Source organism: Macrotis lagotis, chromosome 3 (assembly GCF_037893015.1).
Source record: "Macrotis lagotis isolate mMagLag1 chromosome 3, bilby.v1.9.chrom.fasta, whole genome shotgun sequence".
In the NCBI taxonomy this organism is placed as follows: domain Eukaryota; kingdom Metazoa; phylum Chordata; class Mammalia; order Peramelemorphia; family Peramelidae; genus Macrotis; species Macrotis lagotis.
In genome coordinates this window covers 229,372,656-229,396,451 of record NC_133660.1, presented here as the reverse complement: position 1 = coordinate 229,396,451, position 23,796 = coordinate 229,372,656, and the positions used below count along the sequence as shown (strand labels likewise).

Sequence of the window (23,796 nt, the reverse complement as noted above, 5' to 3'; positions counted from 1 at the left end):
GGTGAAGCACTGAGGGAGGAAGCATGACTATAACCACAGCTAACCAAGCGTTGGCAATCAACCAATAACAAGCATTTATTTAGCACCTACTGTGCTACCAGGACTAAGCATTCTGCTAGGTGCTGGAGATATGAAGACAAAAATAAACAGTTCCTGCCCTCAGAAAGTTTACATTCTACCAGGAGAAACAACAGGTACACCTAAATGTTTATTAAAAATATACATAGGGGCAGCTAGGTGGTGCAGTGGATAGAGCACTGACCCTGGAGGCAGAAGGACCTGAGTTCAAATCCAGCCTCGGGCACTTAATAATTACCTAGCTGTGTGGCCTTGGGCAAGCCACTTAACCCCATTGCCTTGAAAAAAAAAACAAACCTAAAAAAAACCCCTTAAAAATACACACAAGGGGGCAGCTAGGTGGAGCAGTGGATAAAACACCAGCCCTGGAGTCAGGAGGACCTGAGTTCAAAACCAACCTCAGACACTTAATAATTACTTATCTGTGTGACCTTGGGCAAGCCACTTAACCCCATTTCCTTGCAAAAACCCCTTCCAAAAAATATGCACAAATAGAAGATCACTTCAAAGGGGAGGTGCAAATAACTGGAGAGAGTAGAAAAAAAACCTTGAGCTAAGTAGAACATTTCTATGGTAGATTTAGAAAAATATGGAAAGACTTGGATTTATGAAGGAAGATGCTCTCCATCTTCAGAGAATCAGAGGATGAGTGGAAATAAGCAGAGTACAGTCATAAATACAGATATATATATATATATATGCATGAATGTATATATGATTATATATCTATGCAAGTATATAAAGATATGTATATATTTAGATAGATATCTATGTATGATTATATATCTATGAATATGTGTGTATATGTATGTATATGTTTATGTTCATAGGTACATATATAGCCTTCTGGGGGGAAGGGGGAAAATTAAGAACAAGTATACAGCAAAGAACAAAAGAAAACCTGTAAGGAAGCAAAGAAAAGATGGACAATTTTGAACACAATGTAGAATATTTATTATATAGGCTTTCTCGAAATGGAACTGTATTGTTTTATTATTTTGAATCCTCTCATGCTCTGCTGTGCACAAAGCAATTTTTTTCTTTTCTTTGTATTTTAAGTTTAAAATTTAAAAGTAACTATTCATAAGAAAATAAAAAGCTTGGGCTGAATTTTGAAAAAAGCTAAAAGGTAAAGATGGAGCTCATCTCAGACAGGAGACCACAGTCTGTGCAAAAGCATGGAGAGGAGAGATATAATTTCAACATTATGGACACATATTACAAGGTGCCTAGGACAGGGCAGTCACCAAGGAGCTCCACAGTGAATGTTCTGTGAATCTGATGTTCTTGATATCTTCTTCTTGTTGGGAGTAAGTGTAGAACCTTCTTTTCAAGAGCTCATGACCCCTCACACTGTTCTATGTAAACCTGAAGGAACACCAATACCTGGGGCCCTTTGGCCCTGCTAAACTCACCTGAAATCTTATCTTCTATAGAAACCTTCCCTATGCCTCCTAATGCTACTACCTTCCCTCTGTTGACTCCTATTTATCCTGTATATAGGATATCATTTGTACATATTTCTTTGCTTGTGCTTCCCTTCCCCTTGGATTGTGAGCTTCTCACAGGGGCAGAGACTGTCTTTTGCCTCTCTTTGTATCCTTAGTAGTCAACATAGTGTCTGGCACAAGGCAGACTCTTAAATGCTTATCCACCAACCCAATTGGTACCTTTTCTTGCCACATTCCCTGTCCATGCCAGCAACCCCCCCCCCACATATGGATACTCACACATGGTTGCAATCATGTTGGCAGTGGCTCGCTGGTGCTCTGGGAACCACAATGCTGCAAGTTTGGCTGGAGAGAAGATGACCAAGACCTGGGCCACAGCACAGAAACTCTGGCCAATCATAAAATATACAAAATGATAACTGCTGATAAATTTCAAGCAGGGGAATATTCGGATGACACTCCCAATAACATTCAGCCAAGCACATAGGATCGTCTGCAAGGAAGGAGAGATAGGGTATGACAGAGACCTATTCAGATCATGAGACTTGGGATGCTCTGATCCTAACAAAGCGATCCCTGCCCCTCCAACATCTAGAGAAGACAGACAGCCACAGTGGATAGACTAATGCATTCAGAATCAGGAAGACCCAGATTCAAATGGTACTGGAGACACCAGCTATGTGCGGCAAGAAAAGTCAATAAACTACTCTGAGACAGTTTTCTCATTAGTAACATTTTCCAAAAATGGATAATGGGCTTGGATAGGATGACGCATGGATAGAGGCTTGTTTTCTTAGAAATGCAGGATTTGGAAACAGAAGGGACCTTTAAGACCATCTGGTTCAACATCCTCAGATTAATATATAATATATGTATAAATTATGTTATATATAGAATATTTATATAAATTATATATATGTATATAAATATACATGTAAAATATTATCTGATACATAAACATTATGTTATTTATATAATTATAAACTAATTATATATATGCATATACATATACATATACATATATATATATATATATATATATATATATATATATATATATATACACACATAATTGTAGTCCTATGATTCCAGATCCAGGGCTCTTTTCATTAAACCATGGTTGACAATCCTAAATGAAGGAAATCTCAAACAAAAGTTTCAAGCAGACTCACAAGTAAGCTATCTCCATCCCATTCCCTCCTGGTTCCCCCACCCACCTACATATTTGACCCTGAAAGGAAAGGTAAGGAGGGTACCCTTTCCCCTGGGAACTTACAATGGAAGGAGATGATGGGACTCACACATTAGAACCATTAGTGAGGGAATTTGTACAGACTAAGAAGGAGAGGGAGAGGTACTCACTGAACACCTGAGTCCAAAAAAATCCAGGATCCATGTAGCAACTATACCAAAAGGAATGGACATCACCAAGTAGATAAGTGACAGCCAATTAATCTCTGTCATGGAGAGCTGGAAGTAGTGAGCAATTTTGTCAGCCACTGGGGCAAAACTCAACCAAAGCTGCAAAGTAAGAGAGAGTCCTTATGAGTCTGGGTTCCATAAATCCCACTGGAAAATGAAAACTGAACTCAAGAGCAAGTGTCCACATTGTTCCAAACTAAACAGCTGACAGTTTGGAGGAGCTGGAACCAAACACACCTGAAAAACCAAGGCCAGAATTCATCACTGATTGATGATCTGGAAATGGATTTAGGATCACCTGAACTTAGGAAAATCACTTACTCATCTACCTTCCCATGTTAGATATCAGGAAAGACTCTCCCCTTCTCACCACCCTCTCCACTCCCAGTCCCAACCCAGCCCCCAAGAAGCTCATAATCTAGGGATAAAGGAGAATCAGGAAGGAAAAACAGAAAAGGACAGAGGACAGAGATGTGATTGGGTCAACCTTCAGAGTCTTTGTAATTCTGGAGGCCAGGGATTCTAGAATAGCAGGAAGGTTTCTTGCAAGGCAATAATTGTCAGCATCTACATAGTGCTTTGAGATCTTCAAAGCACTTTACATAGCACATTCATCCCTAGTCTACAGATGAAGAAATTGGGGTTCAGAGGGTAAGTCATTTGCCCAATTACACAACCAGCATCTGTGTTAAGGTTTGGATACTTGACTTCAATTCAATCAATGAGCAGCTTTTATGAGCATCTCCTAGAGGACTGTCACTTGGGTGAGTGCTAGAGGTTCAAAAATCATACAGTCTTTGTCCTCAAGATGCCTACATTCTACTGAATCACGAGTAGAGTCCAAGTTCACAGACAAGTAAATACAAGGCTCCCAGAGGAATGGCACAGTCATTTTTGGTTTGTCTTTTTTTCTTTGGTGTGGTAGATAAGAGTGCTAGCTCTGGAGTCAAGAAGACTCACTTTCCTAAGTTCAAGTCTAGCCTCAGATACTTACTAGCTGTGTGAACCTAGGCAAGTCACTTAACTTGTTTTGCCTCAGTTTCCTCATCTATAAAATAAGCTGGAGAAGGAAATGGCCAACTGCTCCAGGATTTCTTCCAAGAAAACCCCAAATGGAGTCATGAAGAGTCAGACATGACTGAAAACAACTGGCATAGTACTAAAGGGCTCAAACTTGGAGATGACAAAGCAGCAGGAAAAGCTAATGACTCAGTGTACCTTAAGAGAATTGTTTCATCACCTCAAAACACAAGCCTTTCCCTCAGTGCTGAGTCATACATGGACAGGGTGTGTGTGTGGGGGGAGGGGGGAATGGAGGGAAGGACATACCCTAATAACTAAGAATAATTGGGAAAGATCTTTTGAAAGAAGCAGTACTCTCATCATAGGATCATAAATTCAAAGCCCAAAAGAAACCTCAGAGCAGGAGGAATCTGAGTCCTGGAGGAATAGACAGGGACAGGGGGGAGAAGGATATTCTAGGCAAAGAGATAGAAGGCAGAGATCCAAATGAGATGCCAGACTGTCTAGAGAAGATGGAAGAGATCCAGGCCCCAATGTCCTGTAAGCTAGGGATCAAGCACAGAAAAAAAGTGAATCCATAGAGAACAAGCTGGCCTGAGACCCATACTATCAGCCCTTGATCTGAATGACTCTCCCTGAGTTTATCTTCTTGTTCCTCAAAGTTATTTAAATTCCAGCCTTTATATCCAAAAATGTAGGGATGATTATAAATCTCTAAGGTTTGGGGATCCCTTCTTTCTACAAGAGTTCTAAGTAGGAAGCTAGGCAAGGACTATCTCCTGCCTTTTACTAAGGAGTAAATCAATTTGAAGAACTGGGTCAATACCTATTCAAAGCCACAAGTTCACAAGTTCAAAGTGACTTAGTGAAAGAGTCAACACTGAGAACCCAGAGTTCCTATCTCCCAATTGCAGGATGCTATTCACTCTACTGCCCTGCCTCAGTAATAAGCACAGAAGGGAAGGAGTAGAAGGGGTTAAAGGAATAACAGTCATGAAACTGTAACTCTACAAAGGGTCTTAAGTGGAAAGGAAGGAAAAGGTGAAAGAATGTTACTTCCCCTTTTTTGCTGTCAGGGAGTTAAGGAGAGGAGAAGTGAAGTGAGAACTGAAATGAAAAGGGGAAGTATTGGTTATTGCAAATAAATGAAACTCAAAGGATGAGTTTCCCTCTTTGTGGAAAAAGCTCAAGGCCCCAACTGGCTCCCCAGCCTCCCTCTGCCCTGAACACTGGTCCAAGAGCCAGGAAACCTGGGTGTTTACCCTTGAGGTGATGGGGCCTAGGGCAAATCAATCCTCTCTCTAGGGGCAGTTTCCCCTATCTGAAAAAAAACAGGAAAATGGACCAGATGTCACTATGGTCCCTTTGTGCTCTGATATTCTGTGAGTCTGAGACCAGTCTTGTTGCCTAGCAACATCCCTCAAGGCATGTGATGGCTCCTCAAATTTCCCCTTTGGAATTATATACAACTTCAATAACTATATGAGGTCATGTCAATACATAACCAAAGAAAAAGTCCTCAGCCTAACCATTTAAGGCAACTGGCCTTCCCTTCCCTTCAAGGAGGCAGTGCTTGTTGAGCAGAAAGAGTTTAGATTTGAAGTCAGGAAGACCTGGGTTCAAATCTAGTCTTGGATACTTATTAGCTGGATGCCCATAGGGTATCAATTTACCTCACTGAATCTGTGTCTTTGTCTGTAAGAAAAAGATAACAATACCCTGCTCAGAGCAGTTGTGAGGATCAACTGAGATAATAACTATATGGGATTTTGAAAACCTGAAATATAAATGGTGGTTGTTTTTATTACCTATTCTCTAATCTAGTCAGGCTGGTTTCACTGCCCACGGAGACAGGCCTTAGTGCCACCTGCTTAGAATATAACCCTCCCCATTGCTCTGTTGCTGCCCAGTCCTATATATCCTGATGAATCCTTCCATGAATCATCCCAATTCAATCTCATAAGCATTTAATAAATACTTACCATGGGTCTGGTGTTATTCAAGGTTCTGGAGGTAAGTGCCTCCCCCCAGGTAAATAAGAGTATCCTCCCTTCATTCCAATTCCTTACTTCTTTTAATTATGTCCTGTTTATCCTATCCATAACTCACTATATATATATTTGTTTCCATGCTGTCTCTGCCATTAAAGCTTAAGCTCCTTGAAGGCAGGGACTGGTTTTTGTGTCTTTTGCATTCCCAAACTTAGCTTAGCACATAATAGGAACTTAATAATGGTTATTGATTGATTGATTCTATCAGAGGGGAAACTGCACCATACACAGATAAGTATATGTAACAAATATCAAGTTCTCTAGACGAAAGAAGCTGTAAGGACTTGAAGGAGAGAGGAATCTAGGAAAGATCTCTCATGGGAAGCAGCACTTGAGCAGAATCTTGAAGGAAGCCAGGGAACCCAGGAATCCAAGGTAAGGAGGGCCAACATTAGGAGGGAGAGGGAGGCAGCCAGTCCCCCCCATCTCTCCTCCCTTCCCTTGAGTTTCTATGGTACTTGTTCATACCAAACAGTTAAGCCCATGATCACCATGGGTCCTATCTTTTCCACACAATAGACATTTAGAGGCCCACAAGAGCAAGAGTCTACCAAAATGTAGTCCTCTTGTTCTCTCCATTGTTTAACCTTGAAAAGGGCAGGGTACAAAGAGTCTCAGTAAAAATATTTTGACTAATTTTTTTAATATCTACTTTCTCATTAGGGACAAAGAACAACATGGAAACTCAAATAGTTCCAGAAAAATCCAAGTGGCCTGAACTCCTACTAGTCTGAAATGCCTTCATGTGACAAGAGAATTGTGATTTATATTGATTGAAATAATATGTATAATGAATTTAATAATTTAGTTTCTAGAGTTCCATTTCACAGACAGGGGCACACCCTGGGAAACAGTGAAAACAACATCATTAAGAGCAATTTGTTTTATTCAGACAAGTTTTGTAGTCTTTTATCTATATTAAGTGAAGTGAATTGGTATAAACTGTCTGTACCCAAGCAAAAGTAATATGTTGCCCAAAGACTATACAATCAACTTAGGTCATTTCCCCAGGACTTGAGGACATCTGTGTCCTCCTTGGATAGTCATGGCTACTGTAATTGTATTGTTCTGAAAGGTTGGCTTGTTCTGGGAAGTTCACTAAACCCCTAAACTGATTGTTCTATAATCCACCTCCCCCCTTCCTTTCCTCTTATAATCTTGTATATAATATCTTCATGAGTTACAGCAAGGTAAAGCATCAAGGAAGGAGTTTCAATCCTATGATTTGCAAATTAGTTCCTAGCAAAGAAAGTAGTTAATAAAACCATTACCTAATTGGCACTCTGTCTCTGGCTTGCTCTGTCAGCCCAGATTAGAGACTGGCTCAGTAAAAATTCTGTTAACATGTGTGTACTTCATTATTTTGGATTGAGGCGTAATTTGTCCAGGTTCCCATTATGCATCTTCTCCAGGAAGGAGTAACATGATTATACTAATATCAGTCATAATGCTATATAGGACAGTAAATAGAGCACTGACCCTGGATTCAGGAAGACCTGAGTTCATATCCAGCCTTAGCCACTTAATAATTACCTAGCTGTGTGACATTGAGCAAGTCACTTAACCCCATTGACTTGCAAAAAACAAAAAAAAAATGCTATAAAGGGTATCAGTCTATTGGGCACAGATCCTATAGTCTCAAAAATACAAAGGACCACAGAAGTAATCTAGTCCCATCCAACACTGAACAGGAATTTATTTAAGGAGACAGTGTTAAGAGAACTCACTATCTCACAACCAGGTCTATTTGTTAATTTTTTTTAAAATCAAAATTAAATTCACCTCTCAACTTCTGGGTATTAGGCTCTTTATAAAATACAATGTAACTAGGAAGACAGCAGAGTAGGTAAGAAAACATTCTGTCCTCCAAGTTTCCTCCCCACAAAAAAAAAAAAGTTGCCTCAGAATAGCAGAAATAAACACAGGATATAGCACTACCCATATAAGATGATTTGAGAAGACCATAGGAAAGACCCAGCCTCCTGGAGCAGAGATTTGACCTGAGTAAAGTACATTTCCTGGACTACTTTGCAGAATCAACAAAAAACAAGGCCTGGCACCAGTTGGATTGAGAGGTAGCCACAGTCTTAGAAACTTTCATCTCTCGGAGATGGCCAAAGGACTTTCCACTGAGGAGGGATGCTAGCTGACCAGACCCATCCCAGACTATGACTTCCTGAAGGGAGAAGAAACTAGCACACACCTAATGACTGCCTTAGCAAAGGGGCAGGGATCCTGTTGGCAAGGGACACTTGCAGGAGAGTTGAGTCCTTGGTTTCACTTCTGGGGCAGAGAGGACAAGTGTAGTTTGGAGCCACCAGAGAGACTTTCAGGGAACTAGATCACTTAAGGAAAGATGGCTTAGGAGAAGGGAAGAGAGTCCAAAGATGGTCTTGGAGACAGACATCAGAAGCTAACAGTAAGAAGGACCTGAGGTTTGGGGCATTATTTCTCATTTCTCAGGACAACTTGATTACATGAATAACTGCTAAAAACAAAATAAACAAGTAAATTAAAAAGAGTAAGCAAAGAAGAAAGAATCCAACCATAAAAAGTTACTATGAGGGTAAAGAGGATCTTGGATTCTTATTCAGAGGAAGATAATGGAGCCAAAAACTAAACAAAAACCAAAAAACCCAAACAGTCCTTTTTCAGTGATAAATGTCAAATGATCCTAAGTACAAAAAGAGTTCTTGGGAGAACTTAAAGAGAGACAAAAAGGGAGAACAATCAAATAAAAGAGATTAAGCAAAAATTAGGGGGGAAAAATAAGAGCAATCCAAGAAAATCAAGAAAATTCTGAAAAGTCAACCAACTTGAATAGAGATTCAAAAACTTAAGGAAGAAAATAATTTCTTGAAAACTAGAATTGGGCAAGGGGAAGCTAATGATCATCTAAGACTTCAAGAAATCATAAAACAATCAAAAGACTGAGAAAAATAAAAATAAAGTGAAACATCTCATCAGAAAAATGACTGATCTGGAGAACAGATGGAGGAGAAATAATATAATAGTAGGACTATCTGAAAATTTAGATTAAAAAAATCTTGATACAATATTACAAGAAATTATCAAGGAAAATTTCCTTGAAGTTCTGGAATACGAAGGCAAAGCAGAAATAGAAAAAATCCACTAATCCCCCACCTGAGAGAGAGAGATACTAACTTGAAGCTACAAGAAAAATTATACAAGTGCTAGCAGCTACTATGTTGAAGGACCACAGGCCTTGCAATTATATTCTAGAGAATAAAAGAGTTAGTGTTACAATCAAGAGTAACTTAACCAGCAAAGTTAAGTATAATACTTAAAAAAAAAAAGGCCATTTAGCAAACTCAAAGACTCAGGTTTTTGTTACTAAACACCAGAACTTAAGGGGAAATTTGATATATAATATCCAGGAGAAGTATAAGTTAAACATCAAAGACAATCCATTGTATGGGACTCAATAAAGTAAAATTGTTTACTACATGTGTGAAAATAGTATTACTCTTATGATTGTCAACATTATTTGGGCAATTTGTTTATTTTGGTTTTTTGTTTTTATTTTTTTTTGCAAGGCAAATGGGGTTAAGTGGCTTGCCCAAGGCACACAGCTAGGTAATTATTAAGTGTCTGAGGCCGGGGTGGCTAGGTGGCACAGTGGATAAAGCACCATCCCTGGAGTCAGGAGTACCTGGGTTCAAATCCGATCTCAGACAGACTTATGAAGGAAGATGCTAACCACCTTCAGAGAAACAGATGAAAGGAGTAAATAAGCATAGTATGATCCTACATAAATGTGTATAAGCATATATGTAGATATCTATGTATATGTTTATAGACCCACACTTATTGTATCATTTAGGGTAGGTGGTAAGAAAGGGAAAAAAAATAAAGTAAAAATATACAACAGAGAACATAAAAGCACCAATAAAGAAAAAGAATGGGTAGTATTTATCCTATAGATTTTCTTGAAATGAAAATTTATTGTTTTATATTAAATCCTCTCTTATAGTCTGTTGTATACATAACATTTTGTATTTAATTTTAAAATTCAAAAATTTAGCCTCAAAAGAATAGAAAAAAATGTAAGGAGGAAAGAGCCTTAGGAGTAACTAGTCCAAGTGTCTCAATTTAGGTACATTAAAACTTATGAGATTCTTGTTCAAGGGAGGCAGGGCAGATATTTTGGTATGCATAGGGAGGAAGGCCAGGGGAAATTAGCAAGCAAGGAAGGCCAGAGGGTTTGAAGAAGGACCAAGAAGAGGGTGAGGATCTGTAGTGAAACATATCTTCCACAAAAAAAGGAAAACTAGCAGAAATGAGCTCATAGATTTAGATCCCAGAATGAGCTCAGAGGTCATTTAGTCAACTCCCTCACTTTGGAGATGAGGCCATTAAGGGCCAGAGATGTAGCTAGTCAAGGTAAGGTCACACAGCAAATGGCAGAATCCAAATTTAAATAGAAGTCACTTGATTTCAAATCTAAAACCCTTGTTAACTGTACAGTGTGAATTATTCCTGTTCCAGTGGAAATGTGGATCTGAAGTCAATCAAAGGCTTAATGGAAATCATCATCAGCTGCTTATTAATAACAGAATCACCCAATCTAACAGTGTAAAGGTTCTTAGTAACCATCTAGTAATATGCCTACTAAAACATATCTGATGAGTGGATATTCAGCCTCTGCAATAGGGTCAATAGATGGACCAGGGAAGGTGTCATGGAGATGGTGGGACACTGGTTCCTGAAGAAAGAGGAGGATTCAGAAGGAGAAAGAAGAGGGTTTTAAAGGCCCTCCAATGAAGGAGGGCAGCATTAAAGAAAACCAAAAGGAGAAGAAATAGCCTTGGCAGGTGAAGAGAAATGATGTGGCTTACTATGACTCAAAGGTTTCTCTGGGAAAACAGAGGGATGAGAAGATTAGCAATGTAGGTTAGAAATAAATTAGGTTGGAGTGGCTAGGTGGCACAGTGGATAGAGCACCGGCCCTGGAGTCAGGAGTACCTGAGTTCAAATCTGACCTCAGATACTTAATAATTACCTAGCTATGTGGCCTTGGGCAAGCCACTTAACCCCATTACCTTGCAAAAAAAAACCCTAAAAAAAAAGAAAGAAATTAGGTTGAGGATGATTAAGTGACTAGTCCTGGTGCAAATAAGGAATAAGCAGCAAAGTCAGCATTTTAACCCAGGATCTTTCAGTGGTGGACCAAAATAAAAATCTTTTGGGGGAAATGGTAATTGGAGTTTATGCTACCCAAAGAAGAGAAAGTTGGTCACAGTTAGACACATTCTTTGATTCTTTAAGCAGCCAAGCTTGAAAACAGTCTTAGCATACCCTAGCCAAAGACTCTTAAAGAATTAATGATTCAGGAGGCAGCTAAGTGGCATAGTGGATAAAGCACTGGCCTTGGAGTCAGGAGTATCTGGGTTCAAATCCAGTCTCAGACACTTAATAATTACCTAGCTGTGTGGCCTTGGGCAAGCCACTTAACCCCCTTTGCCTTGCAAAAGAAAAAGAATTAATGATTCACAAACTCTCAATAATGAAATTCTATTACCACACCCTTGTTATCACCTGGTGAGAATACATTACTTCAGTGCAGAACGTGGGCAGCAGGATGGCCCTAATTACCCTGGCACCACTCGTACATTGATGAATTCATGTGGAAGTCAAGTTGATTCTATCAGTGTGGAAATAAGTCTCCAATGGCTCTTTGTAAATAATAGCAATGGGGTCAGTCAATTTCAGTCTCCCAGAGAAGGTGGGAATGGGGAGTGAGGGAGGGCAAAAACCAAGGACAGAGGTGGGCAAAGGGGAGAAGAAGAGCCATCTGCCAGCACAAGATGGGTAGAACAGGATTTGTACCAGTAGCCCCAGGACATATGCTTAGCCTACCCTAATCCATCTCCAATGGGCTGTCCCATCAGCATCTTAAAGTCAATTCATCAAAAAAGCTTATTCTCTTTCCCCCTGATTATACTCTTCTCTCTAACATCACCCCATTTCTGTCTATGGCTCAGTAATCTTGTCTCTTCACTTTTTCTAATCTCGATTTGCAAATCACTTACCAAATCCCCTGATTTTCTATCTCTATCAGCGCCTCTTTTCCAAATGACATACCCTCTTATTGTTCTTTGTCCCTTCTTCCCCAAGACACGGGGAAGGTGATACCCTGATTTCTAAGTAAATTGGATTTAAGTGAGGACTGTGCAAAGTCACCATCCTGACTCTTTCCTTCAAAGCCATCTGGGTCCAGTGGCAAGATATAGATCAGGATGACAACTGAAGATGGTCCCATATAATGTGGAAAACCTTGGACTTTTTCCCAAGGCTTATTGTGTCTGATGCAATGACTTATTCAGTGATTAAGGCTAAATGCTATTGTTTATTCTTCATCCTGGAAGAGGACAATGACTTGGGGATGGTAATATCATGACTGGCAAGTGACCTGGATTTAAGTGAGGCAGGGTTGTGCAAAGTTACCATCCTAAATTCTGGATGGGGCAGCTGGATGGTGCAATGGATAGAGTACTGGCCCTGGAGTCAGGAAAACCTGAGTTCAAATCCAACCTCAGACATCTTATACTTACTAGCTGTGTGAATCTGGGCAAGTCACTTAACCCTATGGGCCCCACAAAATTTCAGAAAACAAAAACAAACAAAAAAGGCCAAGTTGATAGCATCAGTGAGGGCCAGATATAAAGGGAATATTTGGGGGGGGGTCAAATTGTTCTTTGTAAACAGTAGCAATGAGGTCAATTGACTTCAAAGTCTCCCAAAAGAAGTGGGGAGAGGACAAAGGATGAGTCAAGGCTTCAAGGATAAGGTGACCTGAATAAAAGAATCTCCTGACAGGTACCTTCCCACCCCCACCCCTGCCTCATCCCCCATTTCAATATATTTGTCCCAGGGCTGCCAAACTAAATTTCCTTGGTCAGAGAACCACTACTTTACTAATTCAAGTTTATCTTTCTGGACCTGGAATTCAAAATTCTCCACAGTGTAATGCCCTATCTTTCCCCACTTACTGTAGTTTGTTCTCACAAACACAGAAAACACACTGAGATCCACACTTGATTGGGAAATGCTAGTTCTGATTAGAGGCCTCTCCCCTTATTTCTTTAATTGTGGATTTCTGATCATCTACCCCACTCCCACTCCCCCAGCAAATATGCCACATTGTGGCTTTGATCTTGCTAAGCCTAGAATATTTCTCTTCTCTTCACTCTTCCCTGGCAGCTCTCACTTTATCAGTTCAGTTCCTAATTACTTTAAAAGCTCAGTTTTCTTCATAGTTTTTCTTTCCTTTAGATTCTGCTCAACACCCCGGCCTTGATTCAATACCTCACACAGAGTTTTTATAGCTCTCTAAGTTGTATGTACATGAGATGGTATCTTATCACTCCACTAGTTCCTTAAAGACAAGAGCCATATCTCATCTAAACTCCAAACATGATTTAGCATACCTTTTTATACAACTGACATGTGGTCAATAAAAATGTTTGTATGTTAGTATATTGTATTACTCCATCCTATAAGCGGAAGGAATTTTATTTAGTCTTAAAGTAGAAAAATCTGAGACAGTCCAAAATGTGACAAGGCCCTATTGTTAGGGTGAAATTCTTTTGGAAATAGAACATCTGTAAGGTCCAGGCACTGACAGTCATCTGACATTCTCCTCACCACCCAATTCCCACAATGCTCAGTAAAAATCCACACATGCTCCACACCCCCCATATATACACCCACCTTGGATGCACTGTTAATGAGGGTTCTGATGCATTAATTCCTTTTAAAATTATATCCAGTAAATTCTTGGCAAGGGGGGGAGAGAGAAGGAAATCTCCCTCAGTTGTGCCAAGAGCCAATGACCACTTGAGCACAAAAAAATGCCCATTAAACACCTACTCTATACTGAATATGGTGCTGGGTAGGTGGATAAATAAGCCCTTTGACCCTGAGCATTCTAGTAGACAAGGACAAAGGAGAACTGTAATACCAGCTTTCACAAAATTAGTGCATTTTGTTGTTACTGTTGTTCAGTTGTCTCCAACTCTTTGTGACCCCATTTGGGGTTTTCTTAACAAAGATACTGGAGTGGTTTGATATTTCATTCTCCAGCTCATTTTACAGATGAAGTGACTTGCTCAGGGTCACACATAGGTAGTCATTTGAACTCAGGATGATGAGTCTTCCTGACTATCCTCTCTGCCACCTAGCTGCTTTAGTGCATTAGAGAGGTGCAAGACAAAGACTTGTTCAAGGTCACAACCAAATGGGAAATGGGGGAAGATTTCCCAGAGGGTCAATCTTTTAAGTTAGGTTTCTAAAAAGAAGAGATATTGGTTCAGACTATACAAGCCTGGTATAGCAGACAAAGAGTTCATCTTGGAATCAGGAAGACCTGGGTTCAAGATGGGTTTCTGATGCTTGGTGGTTTTGTGACCTTGAGAAAGTAGCAGCAGCCTCTCAATATCCCAGGCAACTCTGTAAGATTCTCACAACTAATAAGTTGCAAAATAGTCACAGGATCGCTGTGGCAGAGGGAACTTCCCCATATCTATTCGTCAGGAAAATCACAGGTCCAGATGAGACCAGAATGAAATTTAATAGAGATATTTAAGTCCCACATATAATTCTTTCCAGGGCCTTCTTATGGCCCTCCTTCTTCTACGTCCTGGCTTGCTGTCCTGAACCCCAAAAGGCACCTCTTGTCCATCCCAGAGGTCAGACAAAGGGAGACAGAAAGCTGGAATCCCAGTCCTGCTAGCATGTTTCTTCCCCTATCTGGGCCTCAGTTTCCCCCTCCCTAAAGAAGGGTCTTGACTGAACTCTCTCCTAAGACACTGCCTTCTATTTCTGCTTTCTCTTACATGTTTCTTCCCCTCTCTGGGTCTAGGTGCCCCCCCCACCGTGAATTCTTAAGGCAGTGTCTTGTGGTTCTGCTTCCTCCTGTCCGGGCCTCAGTCGTCCCCCTATAAAGAAGGGACCTGACTGGACTCTCTAAAAGCACTGATTTCTTTTTTGCTTCCTCTCGTAAACTCGTTTCTGCCCCTCTCTGGGTCTCAGTCGTCCCCCCCCCGTAACGAAAGGAGCTGATTGGACTCTAAAGGCACTGCTTTCTGTTTCTGCTTCCTCCTCCTGCCTTAGATTCCACCGGAATGGAAGGAGATAACTTGCGAGTTGTCTCCAATAGGATCAAGTCTGTGGGTGCCAGCCCCTCCCCGCCCACCCCCCAAGCTCGAGCCTGGGGGCCCCCTGCTCCCCCCCCCCCCCCCCGGCTCCGCACCATAGCATTGGAGCAGCTGAGCAAGGAGATGACCAGAAGGAAGAACCATCGGCGCTTGTAGGTCTGGAGGCCGGGCTGGAGGCCGGGCTGGAGGCCGGGCTGGAGGCCGGGCTGGAGGCCGGGCTGGAGGCCGCTGGGGTCGCTCCCCGCGCTGGGGGTCTCCGGGGCAGCCGCGTCCGCCGGCATCCCCGCGGAAGAGGTGGCTCAGCAAGCAGCGTCCCCCGGGCGCCGGGCCGCACTGAGGCGGAGCCGGCCCGGCGAGCCTCCGGCTCCACCCGGGGAGGCCCACCGACGGCGCTGCCCGCGCCCAGGGCCGGCCCCGGCCCACCCGCCTCCATGCCGCACGTGGGGTGTCTCCCTCGGAGAGTGACGCCACCGGGCCTCGGGGCGCGGGAGGGGCGGAGCCCCGAGGCTGGCACCTCCTGCCCCTCCGGGCCAGCGCGGGGCTGAGAGCGGCGGCCGGGGCGGCCCGGGCCAGGTCACTTTGTAACCAGGGGCTCAGAGGGAGAAACAGTGTGTCACTGGGAGTCCCCGGGAGGGACGTCTGGGAACCGCTTCTGACCTGGGGCAGAAGTGTGGCAGGCCCCCCGAGAGCTCCCGGGCTGCGGGGATGCAATGGGGTAAAGTGGCAGCAGTGCCAGAGGAAAGCGCAGGGGCGAGAACCTTCAGTGAGCCCAGGAGCCTAGGGAAGCCGGCGCGGCAGTGTAGCAGCAACGGGAGGCAGCTTGGACCTGGGCTGCATGTGCCCGGCCAGTGTCAATGCTTCCAAAAGTCGAGGAAGAGAGAAAGTAAGGCGTAGGGAGACTGTTATGGGGGGGGGGGGGGGTGTTTCTTTAAGGCAATGGGGTTCAAGTGACTTGCCCAATTAAGTGTCTGAGGTCGGATTTGAACTCAGGTTCTCCTGACTCCAGGGCCAGCGCTCTATCCACTGTGCCACCTAATAACCCTTTAGGGAGGGTTTTAAAAGCCAAACAGGTCTGTCTCAAAGCCCATTGGTTTAGAAGCAGGGAGGTGGTGCAGTGGACAGAGCACCAGCCCTGAGTTTAAATCCAATCTCAGACACTAGATGCTTAGTAATTGCCTAGCAGTGTGACCTCTGGCAAGTCACTTAACCCCATTGCCTTGCCAAAAAAAACAAAAGGTGTTCAGTGTGTGACTCTCCTCATTGGGACTCCACGCTATGATCTTGGAGAGTCCAGAAGGACTCCTGTTCCAAGTCTCCAAAGGGACTGATGATGTTTTTCCTTCATTCTAGTAGAAGGCCATGACAAGAATTAGATTTGAGTGAGTGGGTGTTATGCTAAGTTGCCAACCTCACTTTCTCCTCCAGAGCCATCTGAGTCCTGTGACCAAACATGAATCAGGACAATTGGAGATGGCCCTGGATTCGAGGCAATCAGGATTAAGAGGCTTGCCCAAGGTTGCACAGTATCTGAGGCCAAATTGGAACTTCCATCCTCCTGACTCCAAGGCCAGTGTGCTATCTACTTTGATACATAATTGCCCCAGTCGAAAGGGAGGGGACTGGCTAAGGCTGGAGTCCTCTCATTTCTAGACAGCTCCACTACAACCCCACACCCCCACCCCAGGACAGAAGAGGGTCCCACACCAATGGGCTTTGGGCCAATTATGTTTAATTTAATATAATTTATTTATTTTTCCAGCTATATGCAACCCTTTTTTTATTACATTTTGAGTTTTACATTTCTCTTCCTTCCCTTCCCCTGGCCCCTGACAAAAAACAATCTAATATAGACCATACATGTACAATCATGCTAAGCTTAGATCTATACTTATGTTGTCAAAGAAGAATTAAATTGAAACAAAAAAAATTAGAGAAAAAATAGTATCTAAGACAGCTTTTAAAAAACTGAAGATTAATAAGCTTTAGTCTGAAAAAAATAGAACAAATCTTTTAGAACTGTCTTTGACTATTGTACTGCTGAAATGAATAACTCCATCATAGTTGATCATCATACAGTGGTGCTGTTAGTGTGTATAATGTTCTTCTGGTTCTGCTCATTTCACTCTGCATCAATTCATGGCTTTTCTGAAATCCCATCTCTCATAATTTCTTATAGAATTGTAGTGTTTCATCAAGTTCATATACCAGTTTGTTCAGTCATGTCCAATTGATGGGCATCCCTTCAATTTCCAATTCCTTGCCACTACAAAAAAGTTGCTATAAATATTTTTGCACATATGAGTTTTTTTTTTTACCCTTTTTCATAATCTCTTTGGGATATAGACCTAGTAGGGGATTGCTAAATGCAAATGTTGAATAATCCTAACACTGTGAATTGGGATGGGAAGTTCCCTGCAATTCATCTTAATTTTTTGGATCTGAAACAAAGAAGTGATTTTGGGATTGTGTTTTTCCACCAAAACCCACTGATCAGGTGGGAGCTACTTGGGGATTCCCTGGGGATTCCTTGGGGATTCCTATCAGTTCAAATTCCAATCTGGGTAATTGAATGGGACTAGCACAGTAGGCAGACTGCCTGGTACTCAATCCAGTTTGACTTGGTTCTGATCACTTAAGTTTGGAACACATGAATTACCAAATTGGAAGGGACCTCAGGCCACCTAATCCAGCCTAGAGTGAAAAGGGAATTCCCTTAGACTACAGTGTACATGGCTAACAATCATCCAGCCTCTACTTAAATGACCTCAAGTAAGAGAGAGGGTTGCCCACTTTTAGAAAACAACCCATTCTACTTTTAGACAATCAGTTTCCCCTTACACAAACTCCAAATCTGCTCAGTTGTTACTTATACCCACTATTCCTAGTCCTCCATTTTGAGAGCAGAAGAAATGTATTTCCTCTTCCTTGAGTTGAGAGAGAGTCTTTCTCTTCCCCAGACTAAGGAGGGGAGGAGGGACCAGCAGGTAGTAATCAGTTCCACTGACCGTATACATCATTAAAGAAAGGTCTTTGCCTTTTCATGATCTCTCCTCACTCCCCATACCAGCACTTTCCCTCTGAGATTCCTTCACTTTACCCTGAAAAGAGAGATACAGAGATGGGGATCCTAGAATCAGACATAGACACAGATATACAGAAAGAAAAAGACAGTCATTTATACATTGTCTCCTCAATTAGAATGCACTCTCCCTGAAGGGAGAGCAAGTTTTTGCCTTTCTTTATAACATTGTACCTATCAGTTAAGTGCTGTTGATTTGCCATATTGACTAGTCTCCTACTCCCATCTTGTGTTGAGAAGGGAAACAGTTCCAAGATAATGTAGAGGTGCAGATCTGGGTGAAAAGGAAAGGATATAGGGAGGAGTTAGCTAGTTCCAGAGTTTCAGGGAGGAGGGAGGAGGGAGTCAAGGTGAGCTGACCCCAAGTGATTGGTTTACCTAGCCCAGAGTCAGTTGGGGCCCTTCCATCCCTCCCCAAAGTGGGCCTAGACAATGAGCAAGCAGAGCAGGTCTTCAGGGAGAAGACCAAGACATACCAGGCAGGGAAAGCTGGGTAGTTCTAGCTTCTGGGTCTGAAGTAACACTAAGATTTAAGACCAAGGTTTTGTGAAAACCCTGGTGCCTAATTAGGAAAGAACACCAGGACTTTATCAATGGTCCTTCAAGGTCAAAATCAGCTGGAACCATGACATTACAGGTCTTTTCTAACAAGTACTGCCACCATTACACTAATTCCTTAGGAAATAGAATTGTTGTTTTCCTGTTGAAACAACCTAGAAATCTGCTGCTGTTCCCTTCTGAGTCACTGAGGCTTGAAATTCCACAGTCACAGGCTCAGACTTCCAGAGCTGGGAGGCCCTTCAGAGCAGAATTCAACAAATGTGGTTTGGCTCAGAAAGCTACCTTTCCAACCCCCAGGCTGAGTTAATATTTCAGCTTTCAAGGAGAGAAAAAAGACAACACGTGACTGCAGAAGACTGGTTGCAACTTCAGCTAGTGTACCAAATGACAGGGAATCTATGGAAAGTTCCTTTGGAAAAATATATAAACAGGGGGTAACTAGGCCTCAGAGTCAGGAAGACTTGAGTTCAAATGTGACCTCAGACACTTGATACTTACTGGCTTGTGTGTGACCTTGGGCAAGTCACTTAACCATAATGCCCCACAAAAACCAAGAAAGGAAGAGAGAAAGAGAGAGAGAGAGAGAGAGAAGAAAAGAAAGAGAAGAGGAGAGGAGAGGAGAGGAGAGGAGAGGAGAGGAGAGGAGAGGAGAGGAGAGGAGAGGAGAGGAGAGGAGAGGAGAGGAGAGGAGAGAGAAAGAAATAAGAAAGAGAGAGAGAAGAAAGAAAAGAGGGAGGGAAGAAAGGAAGGAAGGAAAGGAAGAAATAAAGGAAGACAAATAGTTGGGTACACCAGGGCAAAGCAGTTCTTAGGCCCTTTCAGGAAACCCTGGAAGCCAATAGCCCTTCCTTTTACCCCATTCATCCCTGCTACCTCCATCCCAGTTGAAAAGGGGCATCAAAAATCTCACTTAAGGTTAACTGTAGACAACATAAAATACATGGGAATCTACCTGCCAAGACAGACTAAACTATATGAAAACAACTATAAAACACTTCACCCAAATGAAATCAGATCTAAATAACTGAACAAATATCAATTACTCATGGTTAAGTTGAGCTAATATAATAAAAGTAACAATTCTACCTAAATTAAATTTCATTTCCAGTGCCATACTAATTTTAGTGAACTAGAAAAACATAGGAGGAACAAAAGTTAAAGAATATCAAGGGAATTCATGAAAAAAATGCAAAGAAAGGCAGCTTAGCCACAACAAATCTAAAATTATATTATAAAGCATCAGTCATCAAAACTGTTTGGTACTGGCTAAGAAATAGAATAGTGAATCAGTGGTATAGATTATGTGCAAAAGAAACAGCAGTAAATGACTATAGTAATCAACTGTTTGATAAACCCAAAGACTATAGCTTCTGTGATAAGAACTCAGTCTTCAATAAAAATTGCTGGGGGAAACTGGAAGATAGTATGGCAGAAACTAGGCATAGATCAATATTTCACAGCTGTACCAAAATAAGGTTGAAATGGGTAAGAGGATTTAGACATAAAAGATATTATTCTAAGCCAATTAGAAGAACAAGAGTTTACCTGTCAGACCTATGGAAAAGATAGAGAACATATTATAAAAAACAAACTCTATAATTTTGATTACATTAAATTAAAAAGGTTTTGCACAAACAAAATCACTGCAACCAAGATTAGAAGAAATGTAAATAAGCTAGGAAACAATTTTTACAACTTGTGTTTCTGACAAAGGACTCATTCCTAAAATATATAGAGAACTGAATCAAATTTATAAAAAACAAAAAACCTTGGGCAAGTCACTTAACCCCTTTGCTGTGCCAAAAAAATACATTCCACAATAATTTTTCTTAAATTTTTACATTTTTGGGGTGACCTTGGGCATGTCACTTAATCTCACCTGCCTTGCAAAAAAAACTAACTAAAAAAAAGATTATTGAGTTCATGCTAGATCATACTATGAACTGGAACAGTCATGGTTGGTGTTAAATTTTTACATTCTCTCCCTCCCTCTAGAACCTCCCTCCTTCACTCATTGAGAAGACCAAAAAAAAGATATTTATCCTACATTTGAAGTCATGCAAATTAAATGGTCACTTTATGTTGCCAATAAAGTAAAAAAAATACTTAAATCTGCAGTCAGAATTCATCAGTTCTCTTTCTAGAGGTGAATAGCATTTTTTATTAAGGGTCCTTTGGAATTGTCATTGATTATTGTATTTATCAGAGTAGCTAAGTCTTTAATAGTTGATTGTCTTTACAATATTGCTGTTACTGTATAAAATGTTGCATTTTAGTTTAATTTGCTTTCCATTGATTCATCTAAGTCTTCCTGGGTTTTTCTGAAACTATCCCCTTCTCATTTCATGCAACACAATAGTATTACATCACAATCATATACCACAACTTGTCTTCAGCCAGTCCTCAATTGATGAGCACCTCCTCAGTTTCCAATTCTTTGTCACCACAAAAGGAACTTCTATAATTTTATTTTTGTCCATATTAGTCCTTTCCCATCTTTGTTAAGATACAGACCTAATAACAATATTCCTAGGTCAAAGGTTATACCCAGTTTTATAGTCCTTTATGCATGGTAACAAAGTGTTCTTTAGGATGATTGGATCAATTCACAGCTCCACCAATATTGCATTAATGTATTTATTTTTCCACATCTCCAATGTTTGCCATTTTCCTATTCTGTACTATTAACCAATCTGATGGCTATGAGGTGAAGGTACCTCAGAAATCTTCTAATTTGCTTTTCTCTAATTTTTGTGATTTAGAACATTTTTTTCACATGACTATTGATAGTTTTCACTTATCAAAACTTTGGGTCATATCCTTTGACCATTTACAAATTGCAGGATGACTCTTTTTTTTTTTCAATTTGACTCATATAGTTGAGAAATGAAAGCTTTACAGAGGAAATTTGCTATAAAAATTCTCCTCCTAGAGAGTTGTAACCAGCAATGGCAATGGTGCAAAAATATGGAAGTAACTTTTGTGATGAACTTATCATAAAGAATGTGATCCACCTGCGACAGAATCATTGGTGTTGGAACAAAGACTCAAGCACATTTTTTATTATTATTATTATTTTGGGGTGGTGCAGGGCAAATGGGGCTCGGTGGCCTGCCTGGGGCCGCATAGCAGGGTGATCGTTGGGGGTCTGAGGCCAGATTTGGACCCGGGTACTCCTGGCTCAAGGGCCAATGCTCTGTCCACCACCCAGCCACCCCTACTATTATTACTATTTTATTTTATTTTGGGTCTTTTTTCTTTTTTTTTTTGGTTTTTGCAGGGCAGTGGGGTTTGGGTGGCTTGCATGTCACACGGCTGGGTAATTGTTGGGTGTACAGGGCCAGATATGGGCTTGGGAGCTCCTGGCTCCAGGGCTGGTGCTCTGTCCATTGCACAACCTGGCCATACCTACAATTATTACTATTATTTTTTTAATTTTAATTTTTGTCTCTCCCCTTTACTTTATCGCCCAAGTGAGTCTATATTTATGGGGGGAGGGGTATTTCATTTACTCTTAAACAAGAATATTTTATTAATGTATAAATAAACATTATTTGTACAAAATGAGAATAAATACTAAATTTAAAAAATTCTCCTCCTATCCCCAGGTTCCAGCTTTCTTTTTAATTTCATCTCCATAAAAATTTATGAAAACTTTTTAATTTAGTGCAATAAAAATTATTCATTTTTATTTCCCATTAATTATGAACTCTTTCCTCATGCAGTGATCCAGCAAGTAATTTTTTTCCATGCTCCTCCAATCTGCTTATATTAACCTTTGTGTATAAAAATAAAGTACCTATTTTGAGTTTATATGTAGGTATATGGTATGAGAATATGGTCTATGCCTTCTTTCTTCCAGACTGCTTTCCAGTTTTCTGAACAGTTTTTGTCAAATGGTGAATACTTGCCCTAATATCTTGGAACTTTAGGTTTATCAAAGACTAAGTTACTGCAGTCATTTACTTTTGTTTACTATGTATCTAATCTATTCCATTGCTCAACCACTCTATTTCTTATCTAGTACCAGATTGTTTTGATGATTACCATTTTATAAAAAAGTTTAAATCTGATACTGTTTGAATGTCTTTTTTCACTTTCCCCCTCATTGATTCCCTTTTGATATTTTTTAAATTTTTAATTGATTTATTCATTTATTCTTATTTTGTACAAATAATTTTTTTATACATTACTAAAATATTCTTGTTTAAGAGTAACATAATACTCCCTCCCCCCAAAATATAGACCTGCATGAGTGATAAAGGGGATATAAAAGAATTAAAATTAAAATAAAAAATTAATAATAATTGTAGGTATGGCCAGGTGGCGCAGTGGATGGAGCACCGACCCTGGAGCCAGGAGCACTCGAGCCCAAATCTTGCCCTAGATACCCAACAATCACCCAGCTGTGTGACCCCATGCAAGCCACCCCAACCCCATTGCCCTACAAAAACCAAAAAAAAAAAAAGACCCAAAATACAATAAAATAGCAGGGGCACCTAGGTGTCAGACAGATCATTGGCCCTTGAACCAGGAGCACCCAGGTTGAAATCTGGCCCAGATATCCAACAATCACCCAGCTGTGTGGCCCCAGGCAGGCCACCCAGCCCCATTTGTCCTACAACCCCCTCCAAATAATAATAATAATAATAATAATAAATGTGCTTCAGTCTGTGTTCCAACATCACCAGCTCTGTGACAGGTAGATCACTTTCTTTATGATAAATCTATCACAAAAGTTACTTCCATATTTTTCCACTGTTGCCATTGCTGATCACAACTCCCTCCATTCGTATTTCTCCACTACCATGAACTATATTTTCTCTCTCCTTTCACTTTGACTCTGCTATAGGGTAGCTGAGTGGCACAGCAAACAAATCTCCAACCCTGGGGCCAAGAGGCCCTGAGCCCCCATACCACCTCTTAGGCCCAGCATCCATCTGGTCCTACGG

At 41.0% G+C, this 23,796-nt stretch overlaps 1 protein-coding gene across 1 annotated transcript in view; it reads right to left on the bottom strand.

Moving 5' to 3' along the window:
• Nucleotides 1–15,623, bottom strand: part of SLC49A3 (solute carrier family 49 member 3) — a 52,686-nt gene extending 37,063 nt beyond the window's left edge. The window contains exons 1-3 of the mRNA XM_074230111.1: nt 15,300–15,623; nt 2,892–3,050; nt 1,809–2,022 (exon numbers count right to left, since the gene is read on the bottom strand). Of these exons, the coding sequence (XP_074086212.1) occupies nt 1,809–2,022; nt 2,892–3,050; nt 15,300–15,485 (559 nt within the window). The 5' untranslated portion in view covers nt 15,486–15,623. The remainder of the gene's footprint in view (nt 1–1,808; nt 2,023–2,891; nt 3,051–15,299) is intronic.
• Nucleotides 15,624–23,796: the final 8,173 nt, after the last annotated feature.